Below are 22,670 nucleotides of genomic sequence, written 5' to 3' on the forward strand. Positions count from 1 at the left end.
TTACTTGTATGTCGGGGTAAGAATGGTGGTCCCTTAGTGGCTCTTGATGGTGACATAATAACTAAGGTACGTTTCAAGGTTGGTATAAGGTCAATAACGCGTCTAAAGGATTTAGAACAGCAGTTGTAATAGACCTTAGTTAGTAGCAGTATTTGCGCGCTCTGCTTTGCGCACAAGTAGTCCATGTATATGGCCTACTTGTGCACAAGTTGGCACCTTGACAGAGTGCATTTTGTTCAGATAAGTGCTAAATAGCTCTATATTCTGTTTCTGATAATCAAACTGTTTATAGAGCGTTTGTTCAGTAACAGCAGGGGTCTCTCCAGCAGTCCAGCTCTTTAGTACAGGCTTTCATTAGAGAAATTATATTGAATCCCCATTCCTCATAATCCAATGTCCGCAGGATATTATTACTCAACGAAGCTAGAGTTCCAACTAAGGTTATAATCATGGAGTTCTCTGGGTGTATATGGAGAAGATGGAAATGAAAATTCACGATGGATTTAAGCAATATTTCACCAAAGGGTGTTCTTTATCGTCATTAATGCACGCCCGCGGTGCCACAGGAACTCGCCCCCAGGAGTGCATTAATGACGATAAAGAACACCCTTGAGCAACAGATAGTTACCCTTAAAACTAAGATAATCACTGGGTGAGATCTGGGTGAAAAGCACGATGTTTTGATTAGGCTAGGTGTTCCAATATCGTGGTTTAAGCACGTTTAGAAAGCTGTTTCAACCAATCAGATTGCTTCCTCAAAACGACCTGTTGTATAAGATTGTATAAGATTAATGACTTTGAGAATGTATTTATAAAGAAGGAACCATTCTTCACAGTGTCACTGTTTTTATCCCACGATTTTGTAAAGAAATGATGAGTCCAAGCTGCTTCTTTTCACCTGACAGGAGAGAGTTTCCCCGGCGGGAACATGCTGACTCAACACAGTGACATCTATTTATTTCTTCCTGTCACTGTCAGCCAACATTATCACCAGCCTAATGAAGATATTCAAGGTGTCCAGGTAAATACCGATGCTCTCGTTGATGGGGTCAAACTCCTGGGCCCCTCTGAGGGGGTAGCTCTCTGCTCTCTGGACCACCTTCTGCATGTCGTACAGGAGGAAAGCGCTGAACAGCAGCAGACCCCCGTAGAGGGCCACCGAGTGGACCCCGGCTCCAAGCACCGAGGTGGGGGGCAGGAACAGCGTTCCGAGGCTGGAGGTGAAGACCACTCCGAAGCCGACGGCCAGGGGCCCGCCCATGTAGAGGAACTTCTCGCTGGGCGCGCACATGGCCACGGCGGAGAGGCCACCCACGACGCCCGCCGTGCACCACGCGGCCCTCAACATCAGGGGTCCTCCCAGGAGGGTGAGGGGGGCGATGATGGCGCCCAACACCCCCGCGTGCAACGCCCAGGCGAGGTGTTTGGCCGTCGGACTCTCCTCGTACGAAATGGACATGACCAAGGCGCCGGCCCCGAGCGAGACTGCGAGCGAGGTTCCTATCGCCAGCCAGGAGCCGCTCATCATGAGGCCCATGAGGGCCGGGGTTCTGCTCACCGCCACCGCCGATAAGGCCGTCATTCCGAGGCTGCCGGAGAAGTACATGAAGGTGGAGCGCAGTCTGTCCCTGACGTGCTGGGGCCAGATCACCGCCTTCTCGATGGCGCCGATCTCGTTGGACATGCCCAGTCCGTAGTAGCACAGAGCGCCGAGGCCCACGGCCGCGCCCCCGGCCACCATCATTCTGCCCATGCTGTCCACTTTAATGGCAACGTCTGTGGCTGGCTCCGACGCCGCGTCTTTGAGCCTGGCCTTTGTGGCATAACCCCGACGAGGCTTCGGCAGAGGTGGACAAGCCTTTAGGGTGGAACCTCTCGTGCCACCGTGTGTCACCACGGTGCGCAACCCAGTCACCACTGGGAGACTCCGCAGAAATGTCAGCTTTGTTGCCATAAACATGGTTAATGGTTGATGACCCGTCACTCACGAGAGCAAGCTCACCTTTTGCAGTGGAAGTGCTGTGAGTTGAGTCAGAGTGAGCTATACTGTGTGTCCCTTTTATGACTGTAGAATGCACAGGATATCTCCATATCTGTCTACATTATGTCCCTTTTATGCCCATATATGGAGGTCGCTGATGACCTCAATATGATGTCATATCATAATACTGACTCGCTATGTCGGCTCCTTACATAAGGCCGAGGTCTCAACCTTTGACCTTGACAAACCTAGGCCGGTGGCATAGTGGTTTGTTTATGGTCCCGTGTGGGTTTGGCCGACGTCTGTGACGCAGCCCTGGGATTGGGTCTCTTGTTTCATTCACACTTTTTATAATTCAGCTTTACTGTGGGCACATGCTGGAATGTTTTACTTTGAAAAGTGGGAAATGTTCAAATCCTCATAGTAGTTCATTGCTGGACATAACTTGAAGTCAGTGTATTATAAATAATGAACAAAGAATTACTGTTGTGTTGGTGTTGATTTTATTATTATTATTATTTTTCGGGGCTGGGTTTTGTCACCATCTGTGCCTTATTTTTGGCATCACAAACTTAAATTTAAAAAGATCTACAATTCAAGTTCAACAAAGACGTTGTAGACGTTTCAACAGATCTCTCTGCCCCCACGGACGTCCATACGACGTCCAACAGACCTCTCTGTAACCACGAACCCAAAACGTTCATATACGACGTCCTGAGCGCATAATCAACGGACGTCCATACGACGTCCATACGACGTCCAACAGACCTGTAACCAACCACCTGCACCAACCGTCCCCGCGGCGGCCAAGTCGCCGACCCAGCCAGGCGTCCATACGACGTCCATACAACGTCGTCGATACGACCTGACGGTCAGACTCCGTCAGTTGCAAAAAGACGCTGAGCCTCCTCTGTTCGGCTCTTCGCAAAAACACATGGGATGAGGTGAAAATGAACTAGATAAACTATTAATTAATTAAAGTATTCAATGACATTCTGTGGATTTTTTGTCTGCAGGTATTAAAGGGATAATTCAGAATTTTAACTTAAGCAATAAGCTGTATGAAATACTTGCCATTATAGTGGTTGCAACTGTATTAATTGATTGCCGTGGTGGGAGTTCTGCTCTGGTTTTGGTGAAATATTAGCTACCGGTAAGTATAGTTCCGGTCATTTTGTGGGGGGCACTGGGGTCACACAAAAGAAAACTAGCATCATTTGTATTGTTGACCTATTTCTAAAATATTAGTGCAACTTTTTCATGTCTATATCACCACGCCCAAAAATAGTTCCACGTGATAGAGGGGTCAAAGTTGAACGAAAGTTGAGCTAATATTTTAGAAATAGGTCAACAATACAAATGCAGGTAGCATATTACTCCGCTAGGTGGCAGACCTGCGTCTCCTAAATTCCTGCAGAAATTCTGCATTAAAAAGTGTTGCCATGTCCGATTATTATAAGCGACTTTGGGCCTTTTTTCTCAGTAAAGTTGCTTGTAAATATTTGTAGTTTCCTAACGTCGTTTACATTAAACCAATGATTCTCACACATTTCCTTGTCAAGGACCCCCAGATTTATGGACCCTAGTGCCTGCCCTACATCTAAAAAATATGTTGTGCCAGCCAGGAACCCCCCATACAAGATTCGTGCTGTTAAAATGTTTTTGTTTTTGTTTTATTCAACATTTTGTCACATTTTATTTTCCATGATTGTTTTGAATATGCGACGCGTTGTGAGCTTCAAGAGCTTGTAGATCTGCATCTGCTATTTTCAAATAGATTTTTTTGGGCTCGTTTTCATGGACATGGTTGCTTATTTCTCTCACAGAATCTGGTATAACACTTACTGAAGCTGCGCCGCTGCAACTGTGCAACAACAGGGCATGAATTGAACACAAACAAATGTGGCTATGTTAGCGTTAGCAATATAACGCTAATTGGCGTGATATTTTTATTGAGAAATAATTCGACATGGGGAAGAGAGACAACAGAGTGGTACGTAGTGTGGCAGATATTCCTTTTAAACAGTAAGAAACGTATAAAGCCCGAAACAGAATGGTACGTTAGCTGTGAAAGCGCTCTTAGCCAGCGAGTTATAAGTTAGCGTTAGCTTAGCTTATATCTACGCTTTAGCTCCGAGATGAGGTTCCGTGTCAGGATATCCCTGCATCGGGCGAAACCACCCCCTTTCAGCAGTATCGTTTACAAAAAGTGAAGGCATCCGAACCGAGCTACAGATGATAAACTTAGGACAGGAACATAACATTTTAAGTCGGATGTGAAACAACTGCTTACAAAGCGGTTGTTTGTCAGCCAGCACCATGCAGTACTGCGCATGCGGACGGGGGCTTGACGACTAGACTATTTACTTTTTTATTTAAAGCCTGATTTCAGCAGTTGTTTCACCCCCGAGTTAAAATTGTACGCGCCTGTCCCAATTGTATCATCTGCAGATCGGTTCTGATACCTTTACTTTTTGAAAACGATACTGTGAAAATGTTTTTTCGTCACTGTTTTCGGGCGTCTCAACCCCATTTCTACCCGTTAGCGTTAGCTAGCTAGGTAACCCGAGTAGTAAAGGCCTTTGTGGCACTTTCTGGCAGTTTATCGTTTAAAGTCGTGCGTTGAATCAATAGTTTGTCTTCTGCTATAAAAAAAATAAAAATAATGGCTCCTACGTGAATGTGTAGGTATACTTTTTTGTTGTTGCAATGTTTTTTATGTACGTCGCAGGCAATTCAGACTTACTTTTAATGCATCTTGAGCTACATGGAGCGAGCTCTTTAACTAGCGATGCTATAAATAGAGCAAGGTTAGCTTTTTCTTATTTGTAAACCGAAACCGATTTTCATTTTATGTTCATGTTTATGTTATCTAGTCTTGGCATTGGAGAGAGAGGCCCTTTTTATCTGGTTCGGGCCAGGGTCCACAGTATTTGCGCAAGCAGCTGCAGCAGTAGTAGTAGCATGCTGGAATCTTATGTTAACTTATCCATATACATTTGGCCTAGCCTAAGATTTAGATTTTTCATTGAGTACCATTATTTATTTGGCAATTGATCCACGGACCAACATTTCATGAGATTTAGCCTCTCAGACCCAAAACTAAAGAATATTTTGTACACAATTGCATGCTGTTGGCAAACGTTGATCAAAATAACAATTATTCTACATGCTTTAATTATGTAGACTTTACTAATGCAGATGTTTAACACTAGCAATGTAAATCTTGAGAGGGTAAAATGAAACCAAATGGACCTGTATGGGACGGTTCATTTGGTTTCCTTTTTTCACTCAAGAGTTAAAGATCTATACCAACTCCATAATTTACCTGGGGACCACCTGGAACCCCCTCAAGGACCACTGGTTGAAAACCACTGATTTAGACTCTCGTAGATGTATGTTATCGATTTGATCAAATGCATCTAGGAGAGTCTAAATCTTGGGCTACATTTGGCCCCGACCTTCCTATCGTGTACTCGCAGGGGTGCCCAAAAAGTAGATCGCGATCTACCAGTAGATCACAAAGGCTCTGCAGGTAGATCACATGACATGCCCCTAAAGAATATTACATTTAAATATAAAAACAACTTTTGACATCTGCCTCTTGAATTAAGTTGACTTGATTGACATAAAAAAGTGCCTGTCAGCTCAAACCCATAATGCAATACTTTGTTTTCAAGAGTGTTGAACGACCTATTCCATGTCTCCCCTTTCCCATTCCAAGTGCTTTTGTCTTAAATATAATGCCAGCGTCACGCTATTCCAAAGCCATTTTCAGCAATGGTATTATAATGTTTTCAGTGAGTAGATCTTGTTGAGCTAGCTGTTCATTTTGAAAGTAGCTCTCATGTCAAAAAAGAGCGGGCACCCCTGCGGCCACTGTACTGCATCTCATACATCACTTTAATTAAAAAAAATGCCCACACGATAGAGTAATGCCTTAATGCTTAACATCATGCCTCTTTGTGTGGTTCAGTCTTATGTCAATCCAATCGCTGCTGCAAGGGCCAGAGGACCCCCAGCGAACTCTGGACCATCTATTCAGGATTACCTCAGTAGACCTCGGCCAACATGGTGAGTAATATATACACAGGCACAGCATTAACCCATTCTGACCTGAGATCAGATTCATAAGGGGTTTCCACTGGACACACACTGGTCTGATTAACCCATTCTGACCTGAGATCAGATTCTAAAAATGTCAGTCTTCCTTCGATTTTTCAAAAATAGCAGACCTACAAGCTCGTAGCGCGCCACTCGGTGGCGTGCTATGAGCTTGTAGATCTGCTATTTTTCAATAGCTAAAGCACGACATGATGCCAACACCAAAATGGGTTCCCGTTCAGAATGGGTTAATACTACTTATGACTGCCCTCCTCCCCCCTCCAGTTGCCATTTCAGATCATTATAACGTTTGTAATAATGCACTTACCATTTTGTGCCGAATAAGACTACTCTGATTATAAGACGTCTCCCATTTTTCAAGACTCATTTGCGGAAAAGGAACATTGAATGTCAAATAGTCTAGCCCCGATTTTTATAATACGACACAGTTTTTTAGGATATTTCCTTTGGGGAAAAAATGTAGTCTTATATTCAGCACAATACAGTACTCGGTAAGCCGCTTGAACGGCACTGTGCTTTTTTATATGTATAAATGGTGCATCTATATAGCGCCTTTTATCCAAGGCGCTTTACATAGATTGTGCATTACATTCACACACACACATTCATACACCGATGACAGGGGAAACCATGCAAGGCACCAACCAGCACATCGGGAGCAATTAGAGGTTCAGGGCTGTATTTTGCATGTCTTAAGTACCAGGTCTTATTACTTAACTTGAGTAAACTAAAGACCTGGAGGCGTGATCAATGCTCTTTGGCCACTCAGAATAGCCAAATGGCATTGATCACGCCTCCAGGTCTTTAGTTTACTCAAGTTAAGTAATAAGACCTGGTACTTAAGACACGCAAAATACAGCCCTCAGTGTCTTGCTCAAGGACACTTCGACACTAACTAACTTCGACACTAACTCTGGGGTCAAATACAGATAATTCTGGGGGTCCTTATCCTGAAAAGGGTTGAGTACCACTGACATAGAAACATAGGTTTTTCAGAAAGCTTTTTAGATTTCTAAGACACTTTTTTCCTTAATCGTCCTCAGGTCTAAATGGGTTAAGTACCGCTACAACTGTGCAGATGGAGGGGGGATGACAGCTAACTGTTAGTTACTGTAAATGGTGAGGTGTAATGAATTTACCCAGATGGATATTAACACTGTAGCATTTCATAATCCAGTTTGCTTTGGGGAAAACCCACTGAATTGCTTAGTTATGTAGCTTTGCAGCCAACTACTTCAGCCGAATAACAAGCAACTCGGAAACGGTTGGTCCGATTTGTGGTGTGAAAATGTCATGAACAAACGTGCATCGGGCAATACCGAAGGTCAGGAGGCGTTGTTTGTTCCCACACAATGCAATGCCTCTTGGGTAACTGCTAGATCTGAGCTCCATAGTTTTGCTTCATGTTGGAAAGCTTAAACATGCCACTCCATTTGTGAACTCCGTTTCCTGAGCCACTTTTCAGAACAGTTATAGTTGGTAATGTAGAGTGTACAATTGGAAAATAATAAAATATAAAGTGCATAAGTTTCTGTTTTTACTCGGTATGAATGATTACAGTATCCTTCTCTCTACTCTAAATACATTTTCTACAGCTAATGCTGGCGTCCCCCTATGACGGCCTTCCCAGCTCTATAATGTATTGAATGCGACAATAAAAACGTTTCATTGTATCCCTGGATTCCTAGGATGGAATGATGGACTTGTGTTCCTGTGTTATGTATACCAGTGGTTCCCAAACCTTTTCATGTCAAGGACCCCCTAATTGACACTAATTAGCACCGCGGACCCCCGTTTGAAAATGCATGCCAGGGTAGGGACCCCCATAAGACAAGACTTTTACGGCTCTAGCAGTGATTCTCAACACGTTTAATTCAAGGACCCCCAGTTTGACATGCATTAGGCTACGGACCCCCATTTAATGGCATTTCTATCTCTGAGACCCCAACTTAAATCAATGTTTATTTAACTCTTGAGTGTACAAATGGACCCGTTCCATTTGGTTCCAAACTATCATTTAGCTGGCGACCCCCTTGTAACTCCCTGGGGGTCCCCGGACCCCACTTTGGGAACCACTGACATATACCAAGTCTTTCTTTTTTGTAAAATGAACTATGCATTATATAGGTAATCTCAAATGGATATTGTGCCCATTTGAGTCGGCAGTAGAAATGTAATATTAACTGCTTATATTTCTTACACAAAAGCAAAACACAAGACAAGAAACATTTCTGCAGAATGCATATTATTCTAGCTAAATGTTTCACTTCTTCTCTCTCCAGGGAGGAGGTCAAGGAGCAGCTGGAGAAGAAGAAGAAAGGCTCCAGAGCTCTGGCTGAATTTGAGGACAAGATGAACGAGGTACATCTCTCTCTCTCCTGAACAGCAGATATTTGCCCTAAAACAGAAGTAGACATTCCCACCCCTTGATAGCAGTGTTAATTTAGTTATAGTCTTTGGAATAAAACTTCATGTAGTATATTTTAGTCATCTAAAATGTTTTAGTGTATCATATGATTTTAGTCTATTAAATCGCTTTAGTCGACAAAAGCATTTTTGCGGGTCTTAATGGTATCGTAATTTTACACTTGCTGAAAATAGCACATCTACAAGCTTGTAGATATGCTATTTTCAGCATGCAGCCAAGTATAACATGACTTGTCTTTTAGTTCTACTGGATCTCTTCTCCACTAGTCCCTCCCTGACATTTTAGTCTCGTTTTTATTTGTTGACAAAATTGTCAATATATTTAGTCATAGTCATCATGGCTTAGTTTTAAAAGGTAGTCGACGCACATTTATCGCCATAGTTTTAGTCAATTAAATCAACACTACTTGACGGATGGAGGGAAATGCAGTTCTCATTGTGTTCATAATTATTGTCCAGTTGTGAAACATACTTGTACTGTTTTTCTCAGAGATGGAGGAAAGAGCTGGCTAAAAACCGAGTGAAGCGGTTAGGCGATGTCGACAAGGCAATAGAGAAGGAGAAAAAGGCAAAGGAGAAAGAGATAAAGACTGCCGAAAAAGAGAAGGAGAAAGCGGAGAAGAAGGAGAAAAAGGCAAAGGAGAAGGAGACAAAGACTGCCGAAAAAGAGAAGGAGAAAGAGGAGAAGAAGGAGAAAAAAGAGGTAGGTTTCTTCCCCGGCCGTACAAATATGTATCGGATTGAATTTGTGAAGATGTCCCTGCTTTTCTGACCCTTTTGGTTTTGTTTGTGTCTTAGAAGAAGAAGAAAGAGAAGAAGAAATCAAGCAGGGTGAGGAAAGCTCTCCCGTATTTTGATGTCTGAATGCCTCCCTACGTCAGTGGTTTTCAACCCTTTGCATATCAAGACCACCATTTGATGACATTTAGCCTCTCAGACCCCAACACTATATAAGATGCTATTGTTGGATAAGGTTTAGTTTTTGTCCACTATCCATGCTGCATTCTCTAAATTAAGTCATGCAGATGTTTAACAATAATGTAACTTAAGCGTAAAATGAAACCATTATACGCTCTCAAAAGTTAAACCTCTATGATGGTCCATTTGGTTACCAACTCTCCATCATTTAGCTGGGGACCACCAGGAACCTCCTCGAGGACCACTGGTGGTCCCCGGACCACTGGTTGAAAACCACTGCCCCGTGTCATACACCCTTAGCTAGGTCAGTGGATGGCAATCAAGTCTAACGAGCTCTGCTTTGGTTATGTTTTGGTCAAGCATTCTTCATCTTCCTCCTCTTCATCGAGTTCTGATTCTTCCAGCAGTTCCGCCTCCGAGTCTGACGACGAGGTGAGTCGAGTCAGCGAGTCCTTTCTTAACCCCCATTGAGACCCCAATGTCTTCTACATTTTCTGAAGAACGTATGTTGTTTCTGTGTCAGCGGTTCTCAAACCACTTCATGCCAACGACCCCCAAAATGATATGTATTTGGCCGCCGACCCCCATCCGACAATATTTTGTTCCACGGACGCCCAGAAGCAAATATTTGAGTTAAAAACGTTTGCTGTGAAAGAATATATATTCATAGATTTGCACACGTTTTTACGATTTTAAAATAAAAAAGTTCTACAAGCTCGAGCTTGTAGATCTGCTATTTTTCAACGGCTCAAGTTTTAAGATAATGGTTAAAAGCTAAGGCGACACAAATGCATTCCACGTATTAAATGGTCTACCTGAGGCTGATTCTACAAATGTCTTCTAAATGAGTAGCTGCTCAAACGTTTCATGCCAGGGACCCCCAGAAGAGCAGATTTGAACTTGGATAGATCTGCTATTGAATAGTCAACCAAAAATAAAAAAATATATACGGATGCTTTCCCGGGGTTATGAATGAATGAAACTTTATTGACAGCCGTAGCCAGTAGATGACAAACGACAATTAAAAACATACAACACAGTTACTAATAAATATGGATTGACATCGAGTTAATATTGTATTGATATGTCAGTTAATGTTTGAATTGCTGAAGCATGGCTGCATTAAACCTTTGTTATGTTTTATTTCTCTCCCCCCCCCCCCCCAAAAAAATACTTTTAAGAGAATGGAAATACTGTCTATTTTAAGGAAGAACCCATCACTCCAACACCACAGAATAGACTAATGGATGAATGAATTGCATGTATTTCCTTTTTAACAGGACGAGAAGAAAAGTGTGAAGAAGAAGAGGAAACGGAAGAAGTCTTCAGCCAGGAGGGCGTCCGACGGCTCGGCAGCCGAATCCGACCCGGACGGCAAGGTTGGCTCGGGGTTCTGCCATGATAATGTCCATTCAAACTGCACGTTCTGAAATCATTCTCGGGTCAAAATGCAATCGTGGTATTTACCTACATGAAGGTTTTTGCCGAACAAAAATATATACGATGATGAAGAAAGGCAGTCTGGGGCTGTAGCTCCCAGAATAAATTGTATGTAAGCGTTTCTCAACCCGTGTGGGTTGTCCCTGTCGGCACCTGATGAAGTCCTGCGGACGTATTTCCGTCTTGAGGACTTCATATGGGCCACCTGCAAAAAAAATAAGAGGGTTTGGGGGGTGTATGTTTGTATGCCACAGTGTGAATGAGACAAAGTCATCAATACGCAGCATATACTTGCTACTAGTCAAGTGATCTCCAACGTCCAATTGGATTGTCTGTCCTGATGAAGGTCTAATCGACCGAAACGTTGACCTAATAAAGAGCAACATTTTGGCAAGTGTCTGACACTGTGTTTCTTTGTTTTTCAAAGATATCCTTTTTAATATATGCTCCATCTCTGCATCGGCCTTTTGCTAAAAAAAACTTCCAAAGTTGTCACAATGACAGCCTCCAGATAGTGTGGACAGGAGGGTATGGAACCAATTGAGGAATCGGTTAGAGGTGGTAAATGACATTTTGGATTCAAAGTAATTGGGTGATTAGAGACTGAAAGAGGTCGCAGGGATTTGTTATTGAGCTCCCAAAACATGGATGATCACCTCAATCGGAGCTTCAATTCTGATGGAAAAAAAAACGCCGCTATTATCGTCGCTAAATAGTGTTGACAGAGGAAAAGAATCAACGGGGAAGCAAACCGTTGCCGGGCGATGGAGACGCCAAGAAGCTTATTCTTTTTTAGATCTGCTATTTTTCAACAGCTAAAGTATAACATAATGCTTAAAACACCAAAAGGGGTTCCCGTGCAGAATGGGTAAAAAATAAAAAACTGCTTGCATGCGTCCATGTCATTCTAAATGCTTCCATATCAGTTTGGGGGTCCATGTCATTCTAATTGCTGCTTTGTCTTTTTTTTTCTGTCTTCTCTTTATCCAAGAAGAAGAAAAAAAGACCCAGGGAGGAAGGAGACAAAGAAAAGGTACATCTTCATTTTATCAACATTGTAGGCCTTTCACTTCTGTAAATTTTACTTCAGGATATCTGAATTACTGCGACCACCAGGCTCTGTGCAATAAGCGTTGTTTTGACCAGAAATATCGCCTGGGAGGGGGATTTGGAGACTGTTGTTACTGTGAAAGTGAGGTCTAGCCAAGACTAAAGTAACTGAAAGCGTGCATGCACGTGCAATCAAGTTGGCGCAGCCCAGTGTCTAAGCTAACAGATAGCCATCCGAAGCTAATGTGAGTACCGGTAGCCTTTTTACTAGATCGGATCAAACACGTTTTATACAACTGAATAAACGTAGCTGACGTATTTTGGAGGCGGCGCTTCCCGACAAATAACGCAGGCTAGGTTTTCTTTGGCGGGGAAACGGTTCATTTCAGCACAACACAAGCCTAAATCATTCGAAAGGAATCCCACTTAATAAATACACCAAAGCAATTTATACTTGCGCAAACATCTGCTTTTCTTAAACAAATATCTCTGTTCCGTCTACCTTCTCTTCCCCTTTCCACATAGGGCTGCTTGTTCTTTAGTTCCTTTAGTCCCGTCTACCTCTCTTCTCTTCTCGTCAACGATCGGTTTTGATATCACTAAATCTCCGTCCTTTTATTAATCTCCGTCCTGAGCGCTGGGCGTTAATATTTGATAGGACGGGGAACTCCGTTTATCAGGGTGTTAACAAGGGTCAGTTATATCAGTCATAATAACTTTTGTCGTTCTCATGTTTGCCACAGGATGAAAAAAGCCGCCGGAGGAAGAGGAAGGCAGAGCGAAGCCATAAAGACTCGTCCTCGGAGTCCTCGGCTGATTCTGAAGAGGAGGAAGGAGTAAGTATATCGATGCATACAGCAACAGATTAGACTTTAATGATCCCTGGAGGGATTTTCTGGTGTCACCACCAACGGCAGTCGGCAGCAGTAAGGGTGAAACGCAGGAGTCTGCACCCTCCGGTGTGAGAGTAAAAGTCAAGAACCAAACCAAACAAAAGCAGGGTTTACTCTTTTTCTATTTTTTCGGAATCCCCCTTTGCCTCTTTTTCAGTCCCCTGCCAATTGGACGAGGGACATTTGGTGAGATGGTGATTAAAAAAAACTGAACTGATGTTCTGTAACGCAAAGCTAAAACAAGTTACTAAAAACACAAGTAACCAGCTGCTCACAGGAGGTAAAAAGATATACGGTAATAAAAAATATTCTCGCACGGATCAAACGGGACCAAGACAAAACAACAGACCATCCGGGCACTCCAGAGTAAAAAGACCAACAGCCTTTATTTAATTAAAAGTCAACTGCCAACATGTTTCGACCAGAGGTCTTCATCTGGGCGAATCGCCTTTTTGAAACACCTTTCATGGTCGCAACTTGTTGGGAGTTGCCTTTTTAACGTTTTAATTCAATAAAGGCTGTTTCTCTTTTTACTCGAGTGCCCGAATCGTTTGAACTTTGAAAAGTGTCATGTATCCCTTGACACTGGGATATTGTATTTCTTACGGTTTGCAAAATTGTCCGCTAATGCAGAATTTTCCGATACAGTTGAAAATCCCCTTACATTTACATTTTCAAATAGTTTTATGAAAGGGTTCTGTTCACACGATGGCAAACACGCGCACACAAGTACATTTTGGTGGGCGCGTTGGTTCATGCAGTTACTTTATGGTATAACTAGACCAATTGGCAAGATATCTATTTCCATTGTGTGCTTGAATAGAAACGGATAATCTAAAAATAGCCTTCTCATTGACTTGCAAGTACCTTACATAAATGAACGCAAACAATTGGATTTTCATTTTTTTATAAACTGCAATGGAGCAAGATATCTTGCCAAATTGACTCCTTAGATCAAGGTACTATGCATTGCAAGATAACTACGCTGCTACCAAAAGTGTTCTTTTGCTTAAAACAATTTTTTGTGCCAGGTATGTTTGAACGGGAGGGAGTATGTCTAGGTGATTTGCAGTAGCTATATGCCATTTCCACTAAATGCATTTCCTTGTATGGTTTGCACCGCCATTAACCTGGCTGAGATTCGTTGCAGAATAGCTATGTATGCAAGAATACTTCTTGTATATTAGACCATTTTTAGCAAAACCTAATGCATATCAGTTAATTTAAACCGAGCTAACTTGCATAGTTGTCTTTATGTTGGGAACTATTTATTTCTTATTCTTTGTCTTGCAACAAACATATAACAAATATATGCAAAGATATCACACAAGATAATGTCCAGAAATACTGCATGTGCTCTGTTGGCGAGCAAGTGTTGCAACAAGTTAAAGATGGTTAACCTGGCAGTTGGGTCATTTTTTTCTCTATGGTGGCTTTATGGCAGTCTAACTATTTTGTGGTTTCTCATTTCTACTTTTTCACCTAACCAGGTTGAAGCCAAGAAGAAAAAGAGAAGTAGTGAAGAGAAGGACAGAATTACAGTAAGTACATTACGTCAATGACGGTTATTGGACACAATGCATCAGTTTGGCAGGGCAGCGCGCCGGGGCGGGGTTCAGTCAAATGGCCATAAGGGATTTATTGATTCATTACGTCAATAGCCATAAGGGGGTTGATAACATTGTACTGTGGAGTTGGCATGTTGTCCCCTAGGGCAGTGGTTCCCAAACCTTTTCATGTCAGGGAGCCCCAAATTGACACTAATCAGCCCGCAGACCCCCATTTGAAGAGATATGCCAGAGACCCCCCATAAGAGAAGATATTTACGGCTCTAGCAGTGATTCTCAACCCGTTTAATTTCAAGGACCCCCAGTTTGACATGCATTAATCATTTAATGGCATTTCTATCTCTGGGACCCCCTATTTATATATACTAGCCCTTACCCGTTGTGAGATATTCCCCCCCCCCCCCCCCCCTTGTGGCCGTGGGGGGTACTGCGCCCTGCGTGCGTTTTTGCTTTTTTAATTCACTAATAAATTAATTATGAATCATTAATGTGTCAAATCGAAAAAAGGGCTCCATATTATTATGGTCAATGCCTGTGTGAAAAGGTGGGAGTGATTGGTGCAGGCAGTGAGGAGCTATGGCAGTCACAGTGACACACAGACATTGAATTATAGTATGATGATATTATAAAATCAATGTTAGTTTAACTCTTGAGAGTGTACAAATGCATTTGTAACTCAGAGTCTCAGAGTTACAAACAGTAACTGTTTGTTTATTATTAAGGGTCCATTTGGTTCCTAACTATCCTTTAGCTGGGGACCCCCTGGAACTCCCTCAATTACCCCACTTTGGGAACCAGTGCCCTAGGGTAGGTACCCTCACAAAAACATGCAGTAATCCTGGTCTCTAAACTACCTCTCCCTGTTCAGCCTGATGGAGGGGAAAGGAACTGGTCGGAATAACGTGTTCCTTCCATGCGCTACGTCCAACCGGGGAAACACCCCCCCCCCCCGTCGGGTGAAAAGAAGCAACTTGGACTCCTCATGCATAGAAGGAAGCATGAGGTCAATCCATCACACTTCACATTGTGGAAAGGCCTGTTAATGTTTTGCACCTCTTCCTACCTCCCAACAGGACAAATCGAAAAAGAAGCGTAAAAAGAAGCATAAGAAGCACGGGAGGAAGAAGAAGAGGAAGACGGCCGCGGCGGCGTCTCAGTCTGCCTCCGATGATATCGAATGAATGCCTAATTTATACCCTGTTGCGCGGCGGCCGCGTCACTCCACACCAATGATCCAACTGAGAGTTTAGATCTCCACCGGAATAGTTCAACGTTATTCTCATCGAGCCACACTTCACTCGATGAAGTGTGAATTTGCCCTGCCAACGGCAGCTTCACACCTCAGTCTTCATGTCGGTTCACTAGTTAGGTTTGGCTTTGGTTGGTTGTAATGTTTTTTTTTGCCCTCTCCACATCCAACTTTGGTGACATCAGCAGAGTAAAGAGGCCAACAGATTTCTAAACCTGGTGATATCGGCCGAGTAAAGAGGCCAACAGATTTCTAAACCTGGTGATATCGGCCGAGTAAAGAGGCCAACAGATTTCTAAACCTGGTGATATCGGCCGAGTAAAGAGGCCAACAGATTTCTAAACCTGGTGATATCGGCCGAGTAAAGAGGCCAACAGATTTCTAAACCTGCGTTCCTCCTAGACGAAGGATGGTGGTGGGGAACAGTAAAGACTAGCTTTGGGGTTAAGGGCCCTTTAAAGTGGCAAATCAAAAATTTTCTTTTTTTTTTGTTAGTTAGATTGTATTTTAAGGTCAGTTACAGGGACCGATTACATTTTCAAATCAGTCCTTGTTTGACCCGACATTTGTGGATCTTATCTACTTGGGCTACTTTTAATAATTCACAGTGTGAGTTAATTCCTCATTTACCAGAGCGGGGCAATGCTGTCGGGTTGTGGAACAGATTTAGCCAATACAAGAGCCCATTGTGCTCCCTGCAGATAATCTTCTATTTTATGTTTTATTGAGTCCTGTTCCACCTTTGTAATGCTGGCCCTCTCGGAGTCGAGGGATAATTTATAGTCTACTACTTCATTGCACAACCCTTTTGACAAGTGTCGCTTAACACAAATGATGCATTTCCAACTGAAAAGAAACAAGGAAAATGTGTCGTTCTTCTCGAGTTGTGCAGTAAAGTACCAATTCGCCTTTACTGTCTGCTTTATGCCCAGACCCCTCCGACCTCTAACGCTGAGGTCGGTTGGACAGTGAGGCCGTTATGCTAGTGCCTGTGTCATGCATGTACACCTGATGATGACCTCTCTCTTTGTCTTGCCAGCCTCATATTGAAGTTGGGCTTGTCATGAAAAAAATGTTTATTACGTGGTCAAAATTCGTACCTGGGGGAATATAGTTCCCTTTCCATTAGATGTGATGAGTTTGACAGCAGTGTAAAATGTATACAGTAAACGATGACTATTCATTAAAGTGTTATTGTTTTAGACTTGACAACTTTTTTATTTAGTTGGCACAGACGTTTTATCACCTTGGATTAATTTATATCTTAAATTCACTGTTTTATCGTGTCAGTTAGAGTCGTACTAGACCAGTGGTTCTCAACCAGTGGTCCGGAGACCAAATGGACCCTTATAGATCTTTAACTCTCGAGAGCATTATATGAAACCAAAATGGACCCATGCACTGTGCAGCTTCATTTGGTTTCATTTTACGCTGTCGAGTTACATTATTGTTAAACATCTGCATTGCTTAATTTAGAAGAAGTCATTGTTATTTTGATCGTTTGCCTGTTGTCTCCTATGCTGCCACATCAATACAGCATGGAAATGTAGACAAAAATCTTATCCAACGAGGACAGAATATTCTTTAGTTTTGGGTCTCGGAGGCTAAATCTCATCAAATGGTGGTCAGCGGCTCAAATACCAAAAGATATAATGGGCCTTGATATATGAAATGGGTTGAAAACCACTGTTCTAGACAAGTTAAACAGCAATTGGTACCACCACAACTCCATTACATTGATAACTGGAATGTTCCCCTCTAGTTCCACAGATTCATACGGAATGCTGTAATTCATTTTAGACTTTGTTTAATGGTATTTTCATTCTTAAATTCCATTCTCTCGGGTTTTGATTTAAAGAAGTTTAAACGCAAACTAAAACAAACCTGTTAAGTTTTCTCGTCCCACGGCTTTAAAATGGTCTTAAATGTCATCATTTGAAATAAAAATATAATTGTCCAGTGCTGCACTGTGCTGTGTTCCAGCTGTCCGTGAACATGGTAGCCTACCTAGGTGTGCATGCGCTTTTCTACGGGGCCCACAGAAGTTCACTTCATCTAGACATTTACTGTAATTTATATATAAATAAATCAAGGTGATTTATTTGCATTAAGTTATACAGTTGTAAAAAACAGGTAGTGTAGTATGCCCTCTCAATTCAAATAAAGGAACTAGAAATAAATCGAGGCGATTACCGGTTAGTTATACAGTGGTAAATAAACTATTTACAACTGTAGGCTACCTCATACGGTCCTGGTTCATGCTGGATGGGGTGGGATCAGGCTTTGTAGCTCTATATAATTCGGTTGCCTTTGGTGGAGACTGACTGCTTTGTACTCATCCAGACATCTGAGAACACCTATGCACACGGACACCGTACACAGCCATACAAGGTAAGTACAAATTCTGCCAAGAAAATCCAAAGGTTGTTCTCTGCGGCTGTAATTACAATCGGGAGGACGGATTAACCCCCACGAGCCAATGATGTTTAGCGTGCGAAATGTTCTGTTTTTGTTTCTTTTTAAACTTTGTCTTTTTGAGCTAAATTTAACACGATCAACGGCCAATGAAGGCCCTCATGACCAGGAGCCCTTGCCAGGGTCTCAAACCCAGAACTGTGGTCCAGTTTCCCCAAAGGGCCCCCGAGAGCCAAGGGCCTCTGAGCCCTGGCCCCAACGTAAACGTTTCATCATACAATTACCTGTAGCTAAAATAATAAATCACGTGGTTCAACACGTACAGAATAATTATTTTTCTGTGTAAATGAAAATCATGTAACCGATCGCCAGTGTGAAAACTCCAGTGCCGTTTAATGTGTAGTGCTGTAGGCTACTCATTTGTGAGAATTGTCAAAAATGAAGAGGATGTGTATTGGGCCAGGCCTACTGTTTGGCAGGAAGGATAATGGTCATTGATAATGCATATCTTAGTTTGTTTTATTCTCTTTAGATGTGGACGTGTGCTGCACTGTTGCTGATGGCAGCTGGATTTTCTCAGGGTTACATCTGCCCTGATGGAAGTCGCTGCTCGAATACCCAAACCTGCTGTGCATCCAACAAGACTCCTGGGTTTGCCTGTTGCTCTTATTCCAATGTAAGTCAACAACAGAATGTGCACCAAAATAAGACAAATAGCTGGAAAATAATCGAATGCCACATGTTTTGAAAATGTAGGGCCTACATTTTCAAAACATGTGGCATTCGATTATTTTCCAGTAATAGCCTACATTGTAGGCTATTACCAATTACTACATTGTAGGCTATTACTAGCCTACGTTGTAGGCTATTACTACTAAAAATCACACCTGTGTGAAGTGAGGGCCGCTCTTATCATCGTACATCAAGGCGTAAAATAGACTATTTTCGTCCATGCTAAACCCATTATCCCTAAACTACTTTGCCTTTTTTACTGTTTTGAAAATCATTTTTGAAAATAGCCAATCTACAAGCTCACAAAGATGGCTTCCAATTTGCATTGTAACTTTTCAGGACTAGAAAGCCTGCAGTTTCTAGTGGTCCTTTAATGAAAAGCGTTATGGCCCATATGTGTGAATATTTTCCTGTATGCGCAACTGTTTGTTTATTTTCCCCCAGGCTGTGTGCTGTGCTGACAAGGTCCACTGCTGCCCTAATGGCAAGATCTGCAACGCTGCCACAGTCACGTGTGAAGGGTTTGGTGGACAGGACAGCTTTCCAATGCTGAAGAAGGTGGAGTCACAGGAGCCAAGTTCTTCTCAGTCCCTCCAAACGGTTCACCTACTGGGGAGAGGTTCTGAAACCAGGCCCGAGCACAGCCAGGAGCTGGAGATGACCCTGCGCGAGGAGACGGTCCAACCATCCAAGACTGAAGCTATGCCGTGTGACAGCAGGTGGTCCTGTAATGACGGCTTTACCTGCTGCTTCACACAGTTGGGCAAATGGTGGTGTTGCCCCTACAACCCTGTACGTTAAGTTGTGATTTATTGAGCACAGCATTAAACCACAAAAGTCATTCATCACTAATATGTACTATTTTGTTATAGAGGCTAAATGGTGAATGGAAAGGTGCATTTATATAGCGCTTTAGATAAATTGTGCACTACATTCACCCATTCACACACCGATGGCGGAGGACAGTGGTTCCCAAAGTGGGGTCCGGGGACCCCCATGGGGTACTTGAGGGAGTTCCAGGGGGGACCCATAGCTAGATGATAATTTGTAACCAAATGGACCCTTATGGGTCCGTAACTCTCAGTTAAATTAGCATTGATTTTACAATATAAATTGGGGGTCCCAGAGATAGAAATGCTATTAAATGGGGGCCCGTAGACTAATGCATGTCAAACTTGAAATTAAACTGGTTGAAATGGAACTGGGAACATCACAGGCACAGCTCCCATCCGGCTACTCTACTGAGCTACTGCCGCGCCCAATAAGAAACCAAAACCATTTGTATTCAATCTAAGCAAATCATTGTCTATTAAGAAGTTTGCTAACATTCTATATTATATTATTTATTTATTTATTCTTTCCCACTAGCCCTTACCCGTTGTGAGATATTTGCCCCCCTCTTGTGGCCGTGGGGGGGTACTGCGCCCGGTGCGTTTTTAATTCACTAATAAATCTTGCATCCTTTGGTATTCTTCTCCTGATAAACTACACGGTTTGCACACATCTCACCATGCACAACGGCGACAGGTAGCCTGTCCACACATGAACCGCTACTTTGCATTCATATTCATGTCATATTGACAGTACAATACCCATTTTTGCATTTTTTAATCCACTAATAAATTCATTATAAATCATTAATGTGTCAAATTGGAAAAGGGGCTCCATTAAGACCTCCATATAATTATGGTCCATGCCTGTGTGAAAAGTGGGAGTGATTGGGCCAGCCAATGTTGAGATAAAGCGCTGTCAGGGACATTCAGACATTCGCTGAATTTTAGTATGATTTATAATTGTTATTGTTGCAATTGTATGTGTATTCTGTATTGTATAAAGTTGCAAACAATAGGATGTATACTAGGCTGCTACTACTGTCCGTATTGATGGAACAGAAAAATCATTAGCTAAATATTTAATTATTTAATGAGTGCGATTTATTTTCAACTTGATTGATTGATTACTTTATTGGCAGAAATGTCATCAGTACAGGGTGCAGTCAAACAGAAATGTAATCAGTACAGGGTACAGTCAAACAGAAATGTCATCAGTACAGGGTGCAGTCAAACAGAAATGTCATCAGTACAGGGTACAGTCAAACAGAAATGTCATCAGTACAGGGTGCAGTCAAACAGAAATGTCATCAGTACAGGGTACAGTCAAACACACGTCCAAAAGGGATTACTGAAAAAAAGTCCTTCCATCCAGGTCCTGGGTATTCAATTCATAATCATGATGTGAAAAATAACGACAAAATTCAAATCATCATAAAGGTAAAAAAAAAAAACATATGTACGTGTTGGGGAACAAAGAAGGGGGTTTTATAACTGCATGAATATTAGGTTTTTGTGAACTATCAGCTGACCACTTTGCTTCTTGTTGTCCTTCTCAGAGTAAATGCTGTTTGGATGGCAGCCGTTGCTGTCCTTATGGCTATGACTGTGGCAAGACCACATGTGTGAAACAGGGCTTGCGCTACCCCTTTGCCCCGCGGCGGGCCCTGGCCTCCGTCCCAGCCAACGACATCTCCAAGTGGGAGAACCAAGTGTATGAACAGGTAAGCATAAAGGACACGCATTTTCACTGTGGTTATGGAGCCTTTTGTCATAAATTAAGGTTTGTGACTTTTCACAGCCAGGATAAGCAAGTTTTAAAGTATTCAACTTAAAACACTTCTGATCCTTATATCCTCTACAGCAGGGGGTTTTCAACAGGTGGTCCATGGACCACTGGTGGTCTGTGAAGGTATTGCACGTGGTCCCTGAGCTTAGAAATGTAGGATTTGTTGATTAAAAAACTAAAATCCTGTGAACAGTGAACTGAATGACCTGGGGACCTATTATGACTGTCCTTAAGTTGGAGGTCAAGAAATGCAACAGAAAAAGGGAGTTAGAATAGAAGAAGTGCACCGGATTGTCTGGTTGAGTCATTATTAGGAAATTATTTGGTCCCCAGGTTGATTCTAAGGCAGGGTGGTGGTCCCCAGGTTGATTCTAAGTCAGGGTGGTGGTCCCCAGGTTGATTCTAAGGCAGGGTGGTGGTGGTCCCTCGTTCACAATCATTTGAAAACCACTCCTCCACACCACAGTACTAGGTGGGTTGCTGGCAACCGACATGTACATAATACTGTAAATTGTAATATCATCATGTGTGATTCTTTATGCTATGGAATGAATATTAAAGCCTGATCTGTATTTATTCATTTATTTCAGATCTAGTGCTCTTCTGTGACTCTGAAGACAGTCCATGCACCAGCTGTGTGTCCCAATGCTGTCCCACGGTGGTTTGTCATCATGCAAGACAACCAAAAAATGTGAATATTACAGTATCACATTTGGTCTCTATTAGGAATATTACAGTATCACATTTGGTCTAGACTATTAGGCACCAAATACTTGTTTTCAGGCTGACAAGCATTTCTATTTGATTCAACTTAAATACACTGATTTCACAATACCTCATCATGTGTCTTTGTCACAAGTTATTGTTTCATAGTTCTTTAAATGAGGAAGCTTGAGAGACTATGGGACTTTTTAATAGTAGTCTGTGATCTACAGTATTTCTACATTAATCTTACCTAAAGGACGACTTCACCACTTTTCAACCTATCATATAATTGGTCCTCATTTGTTCACCTCAGAGGAAAGCCTGCAGGTCTCTGTTTCAAAAGTCTGTGTGATCCTGTCAGGAGTGGAGGATATCGTTACGCCATGTTGTAGTATTGTTTTGTAGTCGACAGGCAGCCTGTCAGCCTTGTTTTGTAGCCTGTCGACTACAAAACAATACTACAACATGACGTAACGATGTAATCCGCTCCCGACAGGATCATATACCCTAAATGAAATAGTGCCAAGGCTAGTGTCTCATAGGAGGGC

The 22,670-nt window shown here is 42.4% G+C and overlaps 3 protein-coding genes across 4 annotated transcripts; 2 read left to right on the plus strand and 1 right to left on the minus strand.

Annotated features, from left to right (window-relative positions):
* Positions 1-955: 955 nt before the first annotated feature.
* Positions 956-1,960, minus strand: LOC308331586 (growth hormone-inducible transmembrane protein-like; the record flags this gene model as incomplete). The annotated part of the gene is made up of 1 exon (XM_080787070.1): positions 956-1,960. The coding sequence occupies one exon, from the start codon at positions 1,958-1,960 to the stop codon at positions 956-958; it is 1,005 nt and encodes a 334-aa protein (XP_080643196.1).
* A 1,877-nt stretch (positions 1,961-3,837) lies between these two features.
* fam133b (family with sequence similarity 133 member B) lies at positions 3,838-15,670 on the plus strand. Of its 2 annotated transcripts, none has more exons than XM_080787991.1 (11): positions 3,838-3,974; positions 5,958-6,055; positions 8,389-8,467; positions 9,024-9,236; positions 9,332-9,364; positions 9,812-9,883; positions 10,732-10,830; positions 11,883-11,924; positions 12,685-12,777; positions 14,325-14,375; positions 15,476-15,670. In XM_080787991.1, the coding sequence occupies exons 1-11, from the start codon at positions 3,951-3,953 to the stop codon at positions 15,581-15,583; spliced, it is 912 nt and encodes a 303-aa protein (XP_080644117.1). In that variant the 5' UTR covers positions 3,838-3,950; the 3' UTR covers positions 15,584-15,670. The 2 variants fall into 2 exon arrangements, with proteins under 2 accessions (XP_080644117.1, XP_080644118.1); XM_080787992.1 differs by having other exon boundaries at positions 11,886-11,924.
* Positions 15,671-18,215: 2,545 nt separating this feature from the next.
* LOC308331587 (progranulin-like) lies at positions 18,216-19,599 on the plus strand (the record flags this gene model as incomplete). The annotated part of the gene is made up of 3 exons (XM_080787071.1): positions 18,216-18,326; positions 18,599-18,742; positions 19,243-19,599. 3 exons carry the CDS (start codon positions 18,216-18,218, stop codon positions 19,597-19,599), a joined length of 612 nt encoding a protein of 203 aa, XP_080643197.1.
* Positions 19,600-22,670: the final 3,071 nt, after the last annotated feature.

Source organism: Protomyctophum bolini (genome assembly GCF_963924005.1).
Source record: "Protomyctophum bolini genome assembly, chromosome: 17".
In the NCBI taxonomy this organism is placed as follows: Eukaryota; Metazoa; Chordata; class Actinopteri; order Myctophiformes; family Myctophidae; genus Protomyctophum; species Protomyctophum bolini.

What these genes read in the sequence shown, in the direction of transcription:
- fam133b (XM_080787991.1), top strand. Translation starts at nt 3,951, where the DNA reads ATGGGGAAGAGAGACAACAGAGTG. An exon ending in AGAAGAAGAAATCAAGCAGG is followed by an intron (nt 9,365 to 9,811) that starts GTGAGGAAAGCT and finishes GTTTTGGTCAAG; the next exon opens with CATTCTTCATCTTCCTCCTC. An exon ending in AGGAAGGAGACAAAGAAAAG is followed by an intron (nt 11,925 to 12,684) that starts GTACATCTTCAT and finishes TGTTTGCCACAG; the next exon opens with GATGAAAAAAGCCGCCGGAG.